Here is a 14,161-nt window from a genome sequence, read left to right as displayed (position 1 = left end):
TGTCTGTGGTTGTCAAAGAGTTCGACAGGGACTGAGTACTGTGTTTTATATAATTTAAAAAGTGCATTTTCTTAAAAGAAAACAAGACATGTTTTTTCCAAGTAAGTCCATAATCTGCATCACTGCCATTCACCACAATAATCAGTTTGTTTTCCGAAGTTCACTCCCAGTGATAAACGATCTTAGTCACAGAGACGCTTTTCCTAACGCTGGAAGAGTGCCATCGGAGAGGTCAGCGGTGGGAAAGGCTACAGCTGTGAAGCTGACTCGGCGTCACCCCAGAGCCTGCCAGGTGTTTCCAGGCTTGTTCTTTCAGTGGACGCTGCTCTCAGTGCCGACGGTGACTCGGTCTCCATGCAGATTCTGGGCCGAGCAATGAACAAGAGAAACCCCCAAGAACAAGGTCCCTTCTTCCAAGCAGCCTCTCGGCATCGCTTCCTGCCTTTTGCGGTCCTCGCGCCCCGTCCTTCACAGCTGGAGGTCTTTCTCATGACATCACTCTGACACCAGCCCTCGACCCCCTCTTCCTCTTCTAGGGACCTTGTGGTCACACTGGGGTACCGGGAGGGCCCCCCACCTTAGGGTCAGCTGAGTAGCAGGCTGATGCCCCCCGCTCTGCCCCCCGCCGCGCCATGCCACGGGACCCCATGCGGTCACAGCTTCCGAGAGTCGGGATGTGCCGTCGTGAGCACGACCCCCTCATGCAGTGCGCCCCTACCCCATTCCTCTGCACGTGGGGGGCGCTGGCTGAGACGGTGGGGTCCCAGAGCCAGTGGAGGGTAGGAGCAGGGCTCTCCAGTTGCCCCTCCCCACACTGAGGAAACGTCTCTGCCACTCAGGTTCTTGCTGGGCTTGAGTAAGGCCAGCTGCTCCCCACATTCTAGTTTGTCTCCTGTCCCCGGTGGTCGGGGGTGCTTCTTGAGAACATACTCTAGGGCTGGCGCTCTTCTCAGGGTCACTCACCAAGTCCGCACAGTGTCCAGCCGCCAGGCTCAGGGGGCGCATGAAAGTTTCCAGCTGCAGTTGGTGAGAGCAGCGGGGGCCGGGCTCTCGCCACCTGGCCTGACGCCCGGGTCCCCACGTGGTCCCTGCGGCCACCCTCCCTCGCGGTGGCAGCGTCTGTCAGCGGAATCAACGCCACGCCCCATGGACTGGCTCACGCTTTCCTTTTGCTTTGCAGGAGCTCAAAGCAGAGTGTCCAGGACAAGCGGAGCCTCAGCCTGGAGGGCGACGTGCTGGCCGAGGCCCTTCAGCGCTACCTGCCCTACCTGGAGGCCCTGTCCCAGGCCGCCGTCCCTGATGTGCTCCCCGGGCTGAAGCCGGACAGGCCGCCGGCCCAGGTGACCCTCAGAGCCCCTCTCTGGTCTGGGGTGTGTCTGCCGCTGCTGGGGGCTTCCTCCGGGCACACACAGGGAACGTTTCCTATGGCTGTGGCATCACTGGGCTTTTCTCCTGTGTCTCGGGCTAGCGGGGGGGCGGGGGCTGGGGAGAGACAGGGTGCGTCTCCACCCTTTCGGGAGGACCTGCGCTTACCACCTGGACCCGGGACCCGGCTGCGGGGTCCACTGTGAGGCAGGACAGCAGGAAGTCGGTGGGCACAGGGTGAGCAGCCATCCTGGTTGCCCGAGACTGTCCTGGTGTCGGCACTGAGGTCCTGTGTCCCAGGGCGGCTCTCCTTACGCAGCCTGCCCTCGGGGGCACCCCATGTGCGGCAGCTGTCAGGTCCTCAGTGCAGGTTCATTCTGTACCAAGGCCAGTCTGCTCTAGAGCCATCCAGGACTCGAAGCCCATTGAAAAGAACAGTTTATAGAAACGGTGAGAAATCTCATAACTTTCTAGATGGGGAAGTATGCATGATTTTATGACAACCGGTTAAACCAGAGTTGCCAGCTTTTGACTAGCCTAGAAGAGACGGGTCTAGAAGTGGTGTCCAGGGCCAGAGGCCCTCATGCATCTTGAGGGTGGACTTGGGGAAAGCATGGAAGTCCAGGTGCTCTGGGCACGTGGGGTGTTCGGCAGCCACATTCACGCGTCTTTCTGCGGAAGGTTATTTCCGCCAGTGGAATTGGACCATTTTAAGCCTGATGCCGTGCTGGAAGATGGATGAAAGCCCGGGACGCTTCGCTCCTCTCACACCCCCCAGATTCATCCCAAGGCGGCCGGCCCTGGGACACCGGGGGAGCGATTTGGGCCACGCCTTCACTCGCTGTCCTGTCACTTCAGCCAGCTCTGGGCTGGATGGTGGGTGGCACACACGTGGTGGCCGTGCGGGGTGGCTGAGCTCGGTTAGCTCCCTGGACCAAGAGTGGCCTGAAGCCAGCTGGAGGGGCCTGAGTGGGCCCCTGACTCCGCCACGCTCGCCTGCTGTCCGCGCCCGCGAGACGCGGGAATTAGGAAGAAGCTGCCGCGACTGTAGGGACTTGTGGACGGCGGGGCCTTTGAGCCTCCGGGAGGTGCAGTGGTGACGCAGGTGAGCCGCCGACACGGCTCCGGGGGCAGATGTGCTGCTCTTCTGGCTGCGCTCGGGCCCTCACACGGACCCGGGGAGCTTAGCGCAGAGCCCTTCCAGCCCTGACTCGTGCACACGGTGGGCCCAGCCCTGCGCGTGTTCTCCAGGCGCCTTCCCCACTGGAGGAGAAAGGTGACTGCTGTCTTTGCCAGGACCGTGCATTCCTCCCAGACTGTACCCTCGGCACCGGGCTGCCTCGGACAGGAGTGATCACATCCCGACCTGCCCTCCCTTCTAGGAAACATTGATGGGGAAACAAAATGGCTGTCCCTGGTCTTGTCCAGCGTTCCGTCAGCAACGGCCACCGCCCATCAAGTTTGCCCTCCGTAATCTTTAAAACTCCCACCCAGGGGAATGACCACACCTCGTGGTCCGGCTGGACCGTGCCGGTTTGTGCCTGCTGCCCCGTCAAAATTACCAACAAGCCCCTTTTCCCTCTCAGAAATGTCCAGTTTGAATGATGAATCCTGTGGTCACCTCACCACACGGCGGTTTCAGCGTGACAGTCACAGGATTATTCGAGAATGAGCACCTGGCGGCACTTTGGCTTAGGTGTTTTTATCCTGTGTTAAGAGGGATGCTTCTCAATATTTAAAAATGCATGAAAACCTGGAACTCATTATTTTCTCTGTCCAGGGTTTAAATGAGGAGAAGGCTCTTCATCATCCCTGTAATAAACTGAGACAGGATAAGGTCCAAGAAGCTCTTCGTGCAGACTTTTGCCCGGGATTTGGGCAGTGTTTTCTGATCCCCTCCGCCCTCGGGTGATGAAGTATTTCAGTTGGAAATGCAAGCTTTCTACACGATGATCTTTCAAGGTGCAACAATTTGCAGTGAATTTGTTTATGAATCATCTTTTCTATGTATGTGTCATCAAAAACCTAGCTGTCATAGACAGAGGGATGCTGTGAACTTACCATCTTTAGAGGTTTAGTATAAGTACTTCCTGAAAGAAGCCAGAGGGTGTAAACTCACACTCCTCTTCGACAGAACCGCCCAGCCCCGAGCCCTGATGCACAGTTGTGCTCTTACCGTCACCAAATCAATGCAGTTACTGCTTCTGCATTGTTAGTGGTGGAAACCAGCTCCCACTTTTATCAACCACAGTAGCGCTGGTTCATTACAGAAAACATTGCAGGTCCCAGTTTATTCTATGCCTTGGAGGAGGTTTAAACCGAAATTCATCATTTGGAAATACCATGGATTAACCGATTTATTTGGAATCCTTGTTTTACGCATTTTTATTGTGCAGGAAGCTGTGCTGGGTGCTGGGACTTCACATTCCTGCCCTCAGGATTTTACAACCCCACTGAATGAGGGAGACACAGAGATACATTTAAAAGCAGAGCAGGTGCTGTAATGGAGGGAAGGCTGAACTTGAACCAGGAAGGCACGTGGGGTCAAGGGCTTCCCAGGGGCTGGGCGTTGGAAGAGCAACCAGAAGGCGGCAGCTGAAGATGCTCAGATGAGCTCAAAGTGCAGCATGTCAAGAAGTCCCCCCGGTCTACCGCGACAGCAGGAATAAGCCAAGTGAGCTACTAAACCACAGCCTTCAAAGACAAAAACAAAACCCAGAAAGCTAGGACACAAAGAAACCTGAACGAACTAAATTCAGAAAGGGATGAGCTCATTCTAGGGGAAAGAAGACCTCCGCTGCTTTCCCACAGGCAGGAACCACAGCGGGGAGAGGAAGAAGGCGGCCTAGGGTTTAAGGACTGTTGGCAGCGGAGCCTGGCGCAAGGGGAGAGCCCAGAGGCAGGCTGCACAGAGCACTGAGTGCTGGAGATAGGACACTGGAGGGTGGGAGAGGGGGACAAGGACCGAGAGATGTCCTTCCAAGGAGCTCCAGGCCTTTCTGAGCACACCTCAGCCCTCCGAAGGGTTGGGATGAGGCTGCATGGTGGAGAAAGGTCTGTGAATGGCATGCCGAAAGCCAGGAAAAGAAGTCTTCAGCGACTCACAACGGTACTGGGCTGTGAATCAGAGAGAGCTCCCCTGGTTCAGAAAACCGGCAGCTGTCTGCAGAGCATGAAGCAATCCTCAGGTTGCACTAGGGCTTGGATCTGCTGAAGAAAGGGCCCCAGTCCTGCCCTCAACATCACTGTAGTCAGTAGTGACTGAATCTGACCGCCTCTGCAACAGAATCCACACCAACTTCAATGACAGATTTCATGGCCTCAGCCACCACATCAGCAGGCTGAGAAAGGAAGGGACCCTCCGCTTTCTAGGGTTAAATGTCATTTACTTCATCCTCCTTTACTCTTAAGCAAAATTTCCAGCGTACAATAACAAAGTGGGAGACACATGAAGGAACAAGAAGATGTCACTCTTGGTCAAGAGAGTAAAGAGTCGATAGGAGAAGATCCAGGTATGACTCATTCATTGGGATTATTGGAAAAGGATATCTTAATAATTAGGATAAATACGTTAAAGGATTGAGTGGGAAAGGTGGGAAAGCATAAACGAGCAAGTGGAAAATTGTAGCAGAGAGACGGGAAGAGTGAGACAGAACCAAATGGAAGTGCTCCAGATTAAAGTAAGAAGATCAGAAGCAAAGAATTCATTTGAGGAGCTTAATGATAGACTAGAGAGAGTAGAGGGAAGAATCAGTGAATTTCAAGTCAGCTCAATTGAAATGGTCAAAAGTGAAACAAAAAGAACATATTGTAGGGCTTCCCTGGTGGCGCAGTGGTTAAGAATCCGCCTGCCAATGCAGGGGACACGGGTTCAAGCTCTGGCCCGGGAAGATCCCACATGCTGCGGAGCAACTAAGCCCATGTGCCACAACTACTGAGCCTGCGCTCTAGAGCCCTGAGCCACGACTACTGAGCCTGTGCACCACAACTACTGAAACCCGCACACCTAGAGCCCGTGCTCCGCAACAAGAGAAGCCACCGCAATGAGAAGCCTGCACACCGCAACGAAGAGTAGCCCCCACTCGCCGCAGCTATAGAAAGCCTGCACGCAGCAACGAAGACCCAACGCAGTCAAAAATTAAAAAATAAATTTATTTTAAAAAAGATTATATTGTAAAAAAGAGTGCAAAATGGAACAAAACATCCAAGATACATGGTGCAATTTCAAATAACTCTAACACAAGTATAATTGGAATCCTAGAAGGGAAAGAGAAAGAGAATGAGGCAGAAGAAATATTTAAAGAAATAATGGCTGGGTTTTTCCAAAATTGACAAAACTTATCAAAACATAGATCCAAGAAACTTAGTGAACCTCAAGCAAGATAAATACAAATCTAGGCATATCATAATCAAATTGGGGGAAAACCAAAGATAAAGAGGAAATCTTAAAGGTATCCTCAGGGGAAAAAGACCCCTTACATCTAGGGGAATGATTATAAGAATGAAGTCTTACTTCTCATTAGGAGACCATAAAACAATGGAAGAACATCTTTAAAGTACTGAAAAGGAAAAAAAGACCAAACAAATCCTGTCAATTTAGACTTTTATATTGTTCAAAACTGTAGGTGAAACAGGAAGAATCTGTGTCTGGAAGACTCATACTCCAGAAATGCTAAAGGAAGTTCTTTAGCTTAAAGAAAAATGATATCATATAGAAGCCAATATCTACAAAGGGAATGAAAAGAACCAGAAATGGTAAATTTGCAAGTAAATATAAAAGATACACACACATAACATATATGAATTTTTGGATAAAAGCTATTGGATATTTGAAGCAAAATAATAAAAATGTATTTGTGGGGTTTTTAGCTTACGTGGAAGAAAACTACATGACAACAGGACCACAAAGAGTAGGTAGGAACACTGGAATTATACTGTTGTAACTTTTTGTTGATTTGTGAAGTTCTGTGATATTATTTGAAGGTAGACTGTGATAAATTAGACACATTATAATTTTTACAGCAACCATTTTAAAAATAGGTATTACTGAAGGTCAATTCAGAGATAGAATGGAATGCTAAAAATGCTTCATTTGTCCATAGGAAGGAAAGCAAGGAGGAAGAGAGGAAGAAATATCAGATGGGTTGAATATAAAGCAAATATCAAGAAAGTAGAGTTAAATCCATCCATATCAATAATTATATTAAATACAAACGGATTAATCCCTTCAAATAAAAAGCAGAGATGTTCAATCTGAATAAAAATTAAAAAACAAGCTTCAGCTATATTCTACTAAAGCCATCGCACATGAAATAGAAAGACATATACAGGTTGAAAGCAAAAGTATGGAAAATATACACAATGGAATCTCTAAATATAAGAAAACTGGTGTGACTGTATTGATATTAATCAACGTACACTTCAAGACAAATATTATTATTAGATATAGAGACTTTTTTAATGAGTAAATGGTCAATTCATTAAGATGACATAGAAATCTTTTTATGAACCTAATGTCAGAGCCTCAAATACATAAAGCAAAAATATGAAACTATTAAAGAGAAATGTACAAGTCCACAATCATTTTTAGAGATTTCAACTTTCCTCTCTCAGTAACTGATTATACAAACAGATTAAATATCAGTAAGGATACAGAAGATTTGAACAACACCATCAACCAACATAACCTAATTGATATTTATAGAATGATACACCTAAAACCCGCTGAATACACATTATTTTCAAGTACACATAGAGTATTTCCCAAGATGGATCATGTGCTGAGACATAAAGTAAGTCTCAACAAATGTCAAAGGATCAAAGTCATACAGAGAAAGATACTAAAAGAAGAGAAAACTACAGATGATTATCTCAGAAATACAGAAACAGAATTTCTAGACAAACCAAATCCAACAGTATAAAAAACTAATAATACATCATGATCAAGGGAGATTTATTCCAGAAATGCAGGGCTGGTTACATCTGAAGATTAATCAGTACAACCTACCATATTAACAAGGAAGAGAAAAGCTATATGATAGTCTCAAAAGTAAAAGCACTTGACCAAAGCCAACATCATGATGGAGACCTACAGCCGACACCGTACTGAATGGGGAAGAATGAGTGCTTTCTGCTTCAGATCTGGAATTCCACAAGGATGTCTGCTTTTACCTCTTCTGTGCAACATTGCCCTGGAGGGCCTAGCTCGTGCAGTAAAGCAAGCAAAAGGAATACAAGGCATCCAGATTACGTGATCATCTTTGTAGAAAATTTGGTGGAATCTACAAAAAAGTTACTCAGACGAATAAGCGAGTGTGGAAATGCTGTGGAATGCAGAGTAAATACACAAACATCAATTGTATTTCTATATACCAGCAACAATTAGGTATTGGAATTATAAAAATATCATTCGTAATAGCATCAAATATTATGAAACAACTAGACGTAATCTAACAAAAATATGTGTAAGGCTTTAAACGTTGAAAATTTTGAAACGTTGAGAGTAATTAAAGAAGACCTACATTCGTGGAGATATACACCGTGACCACGTGTGGGAGGACTCAGCAGTGCTAGGGTGGCAACTTCCCCCAAACTGTCCTATAGACGTGACACCTCTGTTTACAGAGGGAAACCGAGGCTGAAAAAGACAGAGTGAAATGTTCACTTTCAGATGCTTAATTGGTGGTAGAGCTGAAATCAGGGCCCTGGAATTCTTGTTCAACTTTTTCATGTTTGTTTTTTAAGCCAAAAAGAAGGTCCCCAAGTTGCCTTCTTGGAAGCCAGTTGAGCACAGTTCTGCGTTTTCCGTCAGCCAGCCTGCAGGATGGGCCTGCTTCTCTGTGGCACTGCCTGAAGCCAGGCCTGGGGCCACATCCAGCTCTGCTTCTACTCACCAGAGATCCTGTCTCCTTACCCACAAAATGAGGAGTCTGCAGACACCAAAATGTCATGTCTGTTGAGAGGGTCAAAAAGAAGTAAAAACGCATGAAGCCAAAGAATGGCCTGGCGCTGGCACTCAGAACACACTACCCACGTGGGATGGTTATCCTGAGGTCCTCCGGGTGGACGCTGCAGGCAGCTGACCTGCAACCCATGCCTCGTGCTCACCCGGGCTGGACAGAAGAGCGGACTGCAGCTCTGCCTCAGTCCATTCCCTTTACCTCTGCGGGCATGAGGGTGTGGGGTGCAGCTGCTGCAAAGGACAAAGTGCAAAGCGGGAGGAGCGCCCAGTGAAGCAGAGGTGACGCGGCGAGAAGGTAGTGCCACGGGGAGACGAGAACCAACGCGCGTCCTGTCGTCGGCCGTCTCTGTGGACTAGTTCCAAGCTGTGTAATGGGGCATCGTTTGCAGATATCCATAACTTCACACCCACGCTTTGTACTGCTGTCAACTTCCTGCAAAATTCATTGATCCTGTGGTTTAGAACTTAACACCTCTTCAACCTCAGATTTTGTGAACCCTAGAAACTGGGGACTGATTTTTCTAACTGATAGTTCTGTATGTGAGCAGCAGACAGCGTAGCTGTCGTGGTCAAAGCTAGACCAGTGTGAGGCTCCTCTGAATGCAGGAATGTTTTTGTCCTGGGGACAGTGCTGTCAGTAAGAATGACACCTCCAGTCTACTGCCCCTGAACGTGGGCGGGTCGCTGAGAGCCTGAACAGGACTGAGCACTGACAACCTTCCCACTGTGTGGAGACAGAGACAGAACAGCTTGCCAGAATTACGCTCTACGGCCCGAGCCCAAAAAGGCAGAGCAGCCTAACCCCAACTCTCCATTAATGAGCCGGAGGTGAGGGTTGCTGAGACCCACCCCCAGCTCCCCAATCTTGCCGCCTCCAACGGCATCACGGGGCCATCTCATTAGGAAGCCTGTGGACAGCCCCACCACCGTGTGCTCGGTCACGCCGGCAGCAAGTGTGTCTTGATCAATGTGCTTGTCAACGCTGCCTTGGGGCTGTGAGACACACCGGAGGAAATGTTTGCTCTGTGGTCGAAAGATGGCTCAATTTGGGTTTCCTAATTTGTTCTGGATCCTTGGCACGAGAGAATATTTGATGAGCACAGTGACTAATGTATAGACAAAAGTCTCATCCACTCAGTGTTCGCTGGCAAGTGGGACTCGGAGGGCCTGCAGTCGGAGCTCATAATTGTGCAATCTGGGACTGGGCAGGTGCATCTCCATGAGAGGAAGGGGCCCTGACTTTCAGCTCTAGTGCCCAGGCCCTGGCACGGCTGGGAGCCACGCAGGCAGGGGACGTGATGCAAGTTGTGGCTCTAGGAAGGGTGTCATCTGGCTCCAGGAAGCTGCCCTGATTTCCCCAGCTGATTATGGTCACTTCCTTCCAAGCTCCGTATCCCCAAACCTCTTTGATATACTTTCCATTACAGTTACTAATGTCTATGACTTAACTCCCATTTCAGTCTGCAGGCTGTTTGAGGACAGGTCCATGTTGGAGGCATTCTTCCCCTGGAGAACATAGAATGTGGTCCAGAGCTCAGCACACAGCAGCACTAGTGGCTGTGATGCTGCTGGTGGTGGCGGCGCTTGGTAGCAATGACGCTGATGCTACCATTTATCCAGTGCCCTCCTCTGAGCCATGTGCTGAGCTAGGTACCTGTACTCTCCCTAATACAACTGCTTCAAGAAAAAAAGGACTCCACCCCCCGCCCAGTTTTGTAGGGGCAAAAGTGGAGCTCAGAGAGGTTAGAAAGTTCTGAAGGTCACGCAGAGCTGTGCCGACAGCACTGGGTCAGTCTCCCAACCGAGCCTCCTGTCCCCTTGGTTTACTCAGCAGACCCTTGTGGGATGTGCAGGGAGTGGATCTGCGCCGTCTCGTGTGGAACACCATGGGCTGAGGAATGTCGTCCCAGGGTACATTCCAGGCAGGCTGGCAGCAGTTCTCAGCTGCTTCACACACATGGCGCAGGCCACACCAGCGACACCCAAACTAGACCGGGATGACACACGGTATGAGGGGGGAACGAGCCGGAAGTGGCTGTACCAGCCAGTCCTCGTGCTCCCACAGGTTGCTAGTCTCCAGATTTGGGCAACTGCAGTCGCAGCACTTACTCAGCATTATCTTAGGAAACTGGACATCGTAGCTTGTTGGACTGAGGTTTAAAACGTCTTCAGAATAGGGGGTTGAAAATGGTTGTAGAATTTTAGACCCAGAGGTGGGACAGAGTCCACTTGGATGGCTCCCTCAGGGCCGGTGCTCAGGTCCCACTGCTCTAAAGGAAATGCGGCTATGACACGGGCGAGTGAGTGCCAGCCACTCGCTGTTAGTAGGCTAGCGGTAAGCCACTAGTAAGTAGGGGCTACTAGCGCTTCTGTGCCAGGTGCTACGCCCATCATCCCCATTTTACAGGTGACTTAGAGGCTAAATAACTCGTCAAGGCAAAGGTCACTAAGCAGCAGAGGTGAGACCCAAGCCCGGCAGCCTTGCCCGGAGGCCAGCTCCCTCTACGTGCTCACTGCGTCCGGATAGGAAGCCTCAAAGAGGAAGCGACCGAGAGGATACCCTCCTCGCTGCTGCCCCCGCCCCCAGGCTCTGGGTGACCTGGGCACCCTCACCCGGGGCCGCGCTAAGCTCTCCCACTCTCAGAGGACCTGGGGTCACCTGTGAAAACTGAAGTTTTTTTTTTTAATTATTACTTTTACAGTCTGCCAACTGAAACATTATTTTTCCCTCTTCACCTTAATTTGGTTCAGAGCATAGAAGACCTCACGCAGACTGTTTACGCTGGTCCACTGCACGGATCACACTCAGCGCTGATTGTCTGCGCTGTGTGCGGCCTGCTGCGCCCGCCCCCCGAGCTCTCCACTCGACTCTAATGAAAGGCCCTTTGAGTAGAAGGTGCATTCGCGGCAAAGAGGGTCGGTGCTCGTGGCACCGTAATGAGGCTCTCGGAGGCCGTCCCAGCCTCCAGCGCTGGGGCCCGACCAGGTGTTCAGAGACAGCCTTTCTCCACGGAAGTTCAGGCTGAACTTAAGATTGACACTTACACCCAATTTGTGCAAGACTGCTGGAGGGGCTGCTTGTTGCGGAGGCATCCCTTCTCTCTCTCTCTCTCTCTCTCTCTCTCTCATGAATCTTACTTTTTCTCTTCTAAAGGAAAAGCAGTTGATTTCAGCCAGCACTTGAACAAAATTATACCATTTGGATGACAACTAAAATCACATCATTTAGAGCTAAAAACAATCTTGGAGATAATGGCCAGTCTCCTCTGACAGGAGAAAACCGAGTGTCAAGAGGTCAGGTGACCTGCCCACGCTCATATGTGAGAACGGAACGTAGCACCATGTCAAGCCCAGCTTCCTGCTTCAGGCTGGCTACGCGAAAATCTGTCCTGCAAGGCTGAACGCAGGTATTTTTAAAATGACAGATTTGGGAGTCTGAGCCACTGTCTTAAATTCAGTGACGGCCGCACATCTTAGCTAGATCCCCAGGTGTGTGCCCACTGACTAAACACCGATTTGTGCCCCAAGGGAGGTGCATGTAGAAAATATGAACGGGCGAGATTTTAAAAGTTTATGGTCCCTGCATGAAAGCAGCCCTGAGTCATCTCCGAGTGGGAAATTACTGTTTGTCCATGAAATTCTGACGGTGCCGTCGTCAGAGGCAGAACATTGAGACTTCTAACGTTTTTACAGCTGTCCCAGACGTGAGGAAACTGGGCCTCGTTTTGTCTAGTGGGCAAAACAAAGTGTGATGAGATCATGTCCGGGAACGTTTACTAAATGAGTGAGGAGGCAAAGTGGGTGGAGGCTGAGGGAAAGGCCATGGATTCGACATCATCTGTAAAGCAAGAGGCCCTGGCAGCTTCACCGGCCAGAGTATCACTGCAAAAAGGATTGGATGGATGGAAAAGGGATTTAAGTGGTCAGTGAAGACAGGAGCTGGAGTGAAATAAAATCCGTCAGACGATGGAGAGAGTCCGTCGCGGGGGAGGCTACTCCGTGGAGTTACAGTACGCACCAGTGCATGGCTATGTCGAAGGAAGACCGCTGTACTATAAAATAAAAAATAGTAAGAGGAGAAATGGAGCCCTCACATGCTGCCGGCACGGTGATAGTGGTGCAGCCTCGCGGGAACACGTTTTGGCAGTTCATGCAGAGCTGGCCACTGCCCAGCACCCCACTCCCAGGCACGTGCCTGGGAGACATGAAAACAGGTCCACACAGAGACTTGTACACGAAGGTGCACAGCAGCGTTATTCACAATGGCCCCCAAATGGAAACAACCCAGGTGTTCACCAGCTGAGGAATGAAGAAACCAAAATGTGCTCTGTCCTTAATAATTTTCAGTCATCAAAAGGAATTTGGCACCAACGTGCTACGACACGGATGCACCTTGGAATAATCACGCTCATCGAAAGAAGCCAGACACAAAGGCCCCACTGTGATTCTGTTTACGTGAAATGCCCCAGAATAGGCAAAGTCACGGAGAAGGAGGTAGATGAGCAGTTGCCTGGGGCCGGGGGAGGAGGAATGGGGTGATAGAGGGTTCTGTACCGGGCCATGTTTGCACCGCTCTGCGGATCTGCTAAGAACACTGAATGGGGTGAATCTCATGGCGTGCGAACTGTATTTCAATAAAGCTGTTATGAAAAAACCACCGTGGGAGGAATGTGGACGTGGGACCCGGCCCATCGGTGAATTAAGCCGTGGCGCCTGTTTGGGGTGCGCGTTCCGGGTGCCAGGTGCTGTTTAGCGCCCGGAGGCCCAGACCCGGTGCCACTTCAGGGCCTGCCCGTCGATGGGCGCTCACCTGCTGTTTGTCCCCCGGCCCCTGCAGGGTGAGGACCCCCCGGCCGACAGCGTGCTGACCTTCATGGCCCGGACGTCCGCCCTGACCTATGCCCCCGCGTCCCGGGCCGATTTCCCCGGGGACCGCCCGCTGCGCACGCTCCGCAGGCTCCAGCCCGACGAGCTCAGCCCCAAGGTGGCCGGCGGCGCGGACAGGCAGAGTCTGGTCGCCGCACTGGGTGCCTACGCGGCCCGGAAGCCCCCCGCGCCCCCCAGGGATGGCGACCCCGCAACCCGCAAGCTCGTGCGCGCGCCCTGGCGAGAGCCCAGGGTCCTTTCGGCACCGGCGGCCCCCCAGAAATGGCCCTCGCCTCCGGACCCCAGGGACGCCCTGGGCACGGACGACGGTAAGTACCCTTTGCGTGCTTGTCGTCGGCTTGTTTCTGCCTCTCGGGCGGCTGCCCAGGCCGGGCCTCCGAGGCTCTCTCCACGCGCGCACCAGGCTCCGCCATAGAGCGGACAGAGGCCGAGGGGTGGGAGGGGCCGTCCGTCCTGGTCCTGCTCCTGGGTCGCGGGGACTCAGGCGGCCAGTGCCTGCGGCGGAGGGGCCTTCGGATCTCCTGGGGGAGGCGCCCTCCACGTTCAGTTCTCGCTGCCCCGACAGTCTCGCTATTTCATGACTTTATTGGTGGAGATGATGAGGGAATACGACTCACAGGCCAAAGCTGGCCCCGCCCAGCGTTTGGTAAATTGAATATAAACGACTTAGGCGTCCACTGCCCTTTCCTTCTGTCTCTGCCTCTCCACTCCTGTGGTCAGACTCATGCCCAGCTCCTTGGTTTATGGGTGTTTGCTGGTCCCCAGAGACCGGCCTGAAACGAACGCTGCCCCCAGTGCCGTGAGTGTACTTGGGCCCTTGAAGTGACCAGCCCTCGAGGCCGCCGCTTCGGCCCTTGATGTGAGTCACCCCTGCTGTGGTCGCCCCACGGGAGGAGGGCTGTTGGCCGGTCCTAGCCTCTGTGAGATGCCCAGGGGCCTCATCTGTTT

General features: G+C 51.4%; 1 protein-coding gene across 2 annotated transcripts in view; it reads left to right on the top strand.

The window, feature by feature from the left end:
• The window catches only part of PTPRN2 (protein tyrosine phosphatase receptor type N2), a 689,751-nt gene that overhangs the window by 239,516 nt on the left and 436,074 nt on the right, over positions 1-14,161 (top strand). For both annotated transcript variants that reach the window (XM_060021206.1, XM_060021207.1), the window contains exons 5-6: positions 1,181-1,340; positions 13,164-13,521. In XM_060021206.1, coding sequence (XP_059877189.1) covers positions 1,181-1,340; positions 13,164-13,521 — 518 coding nt within the window. The remainder of the gene's footprint in view (positions 1-1,180; positions 1,341-13,163; positions 13,522-14,161) is intronic.

This window comes from Delphinus delphis, chromosome 9, assembly GCF_949987515.2.
Source record: "Delphinus delphis chromosome 9, mDelDel1.2, whole genome shotgun sequence".
NCBI classification, from domain to species: domain Eukaryota; kingdom Metazoa; phylum Chordata; class Mammalia; order Artiodactyla; family Delphinidae; genus Delphinus; species Delphinus delphis.
This window is presented reverse-complemented; position numbering and strand designations above follow the sequence as displayed.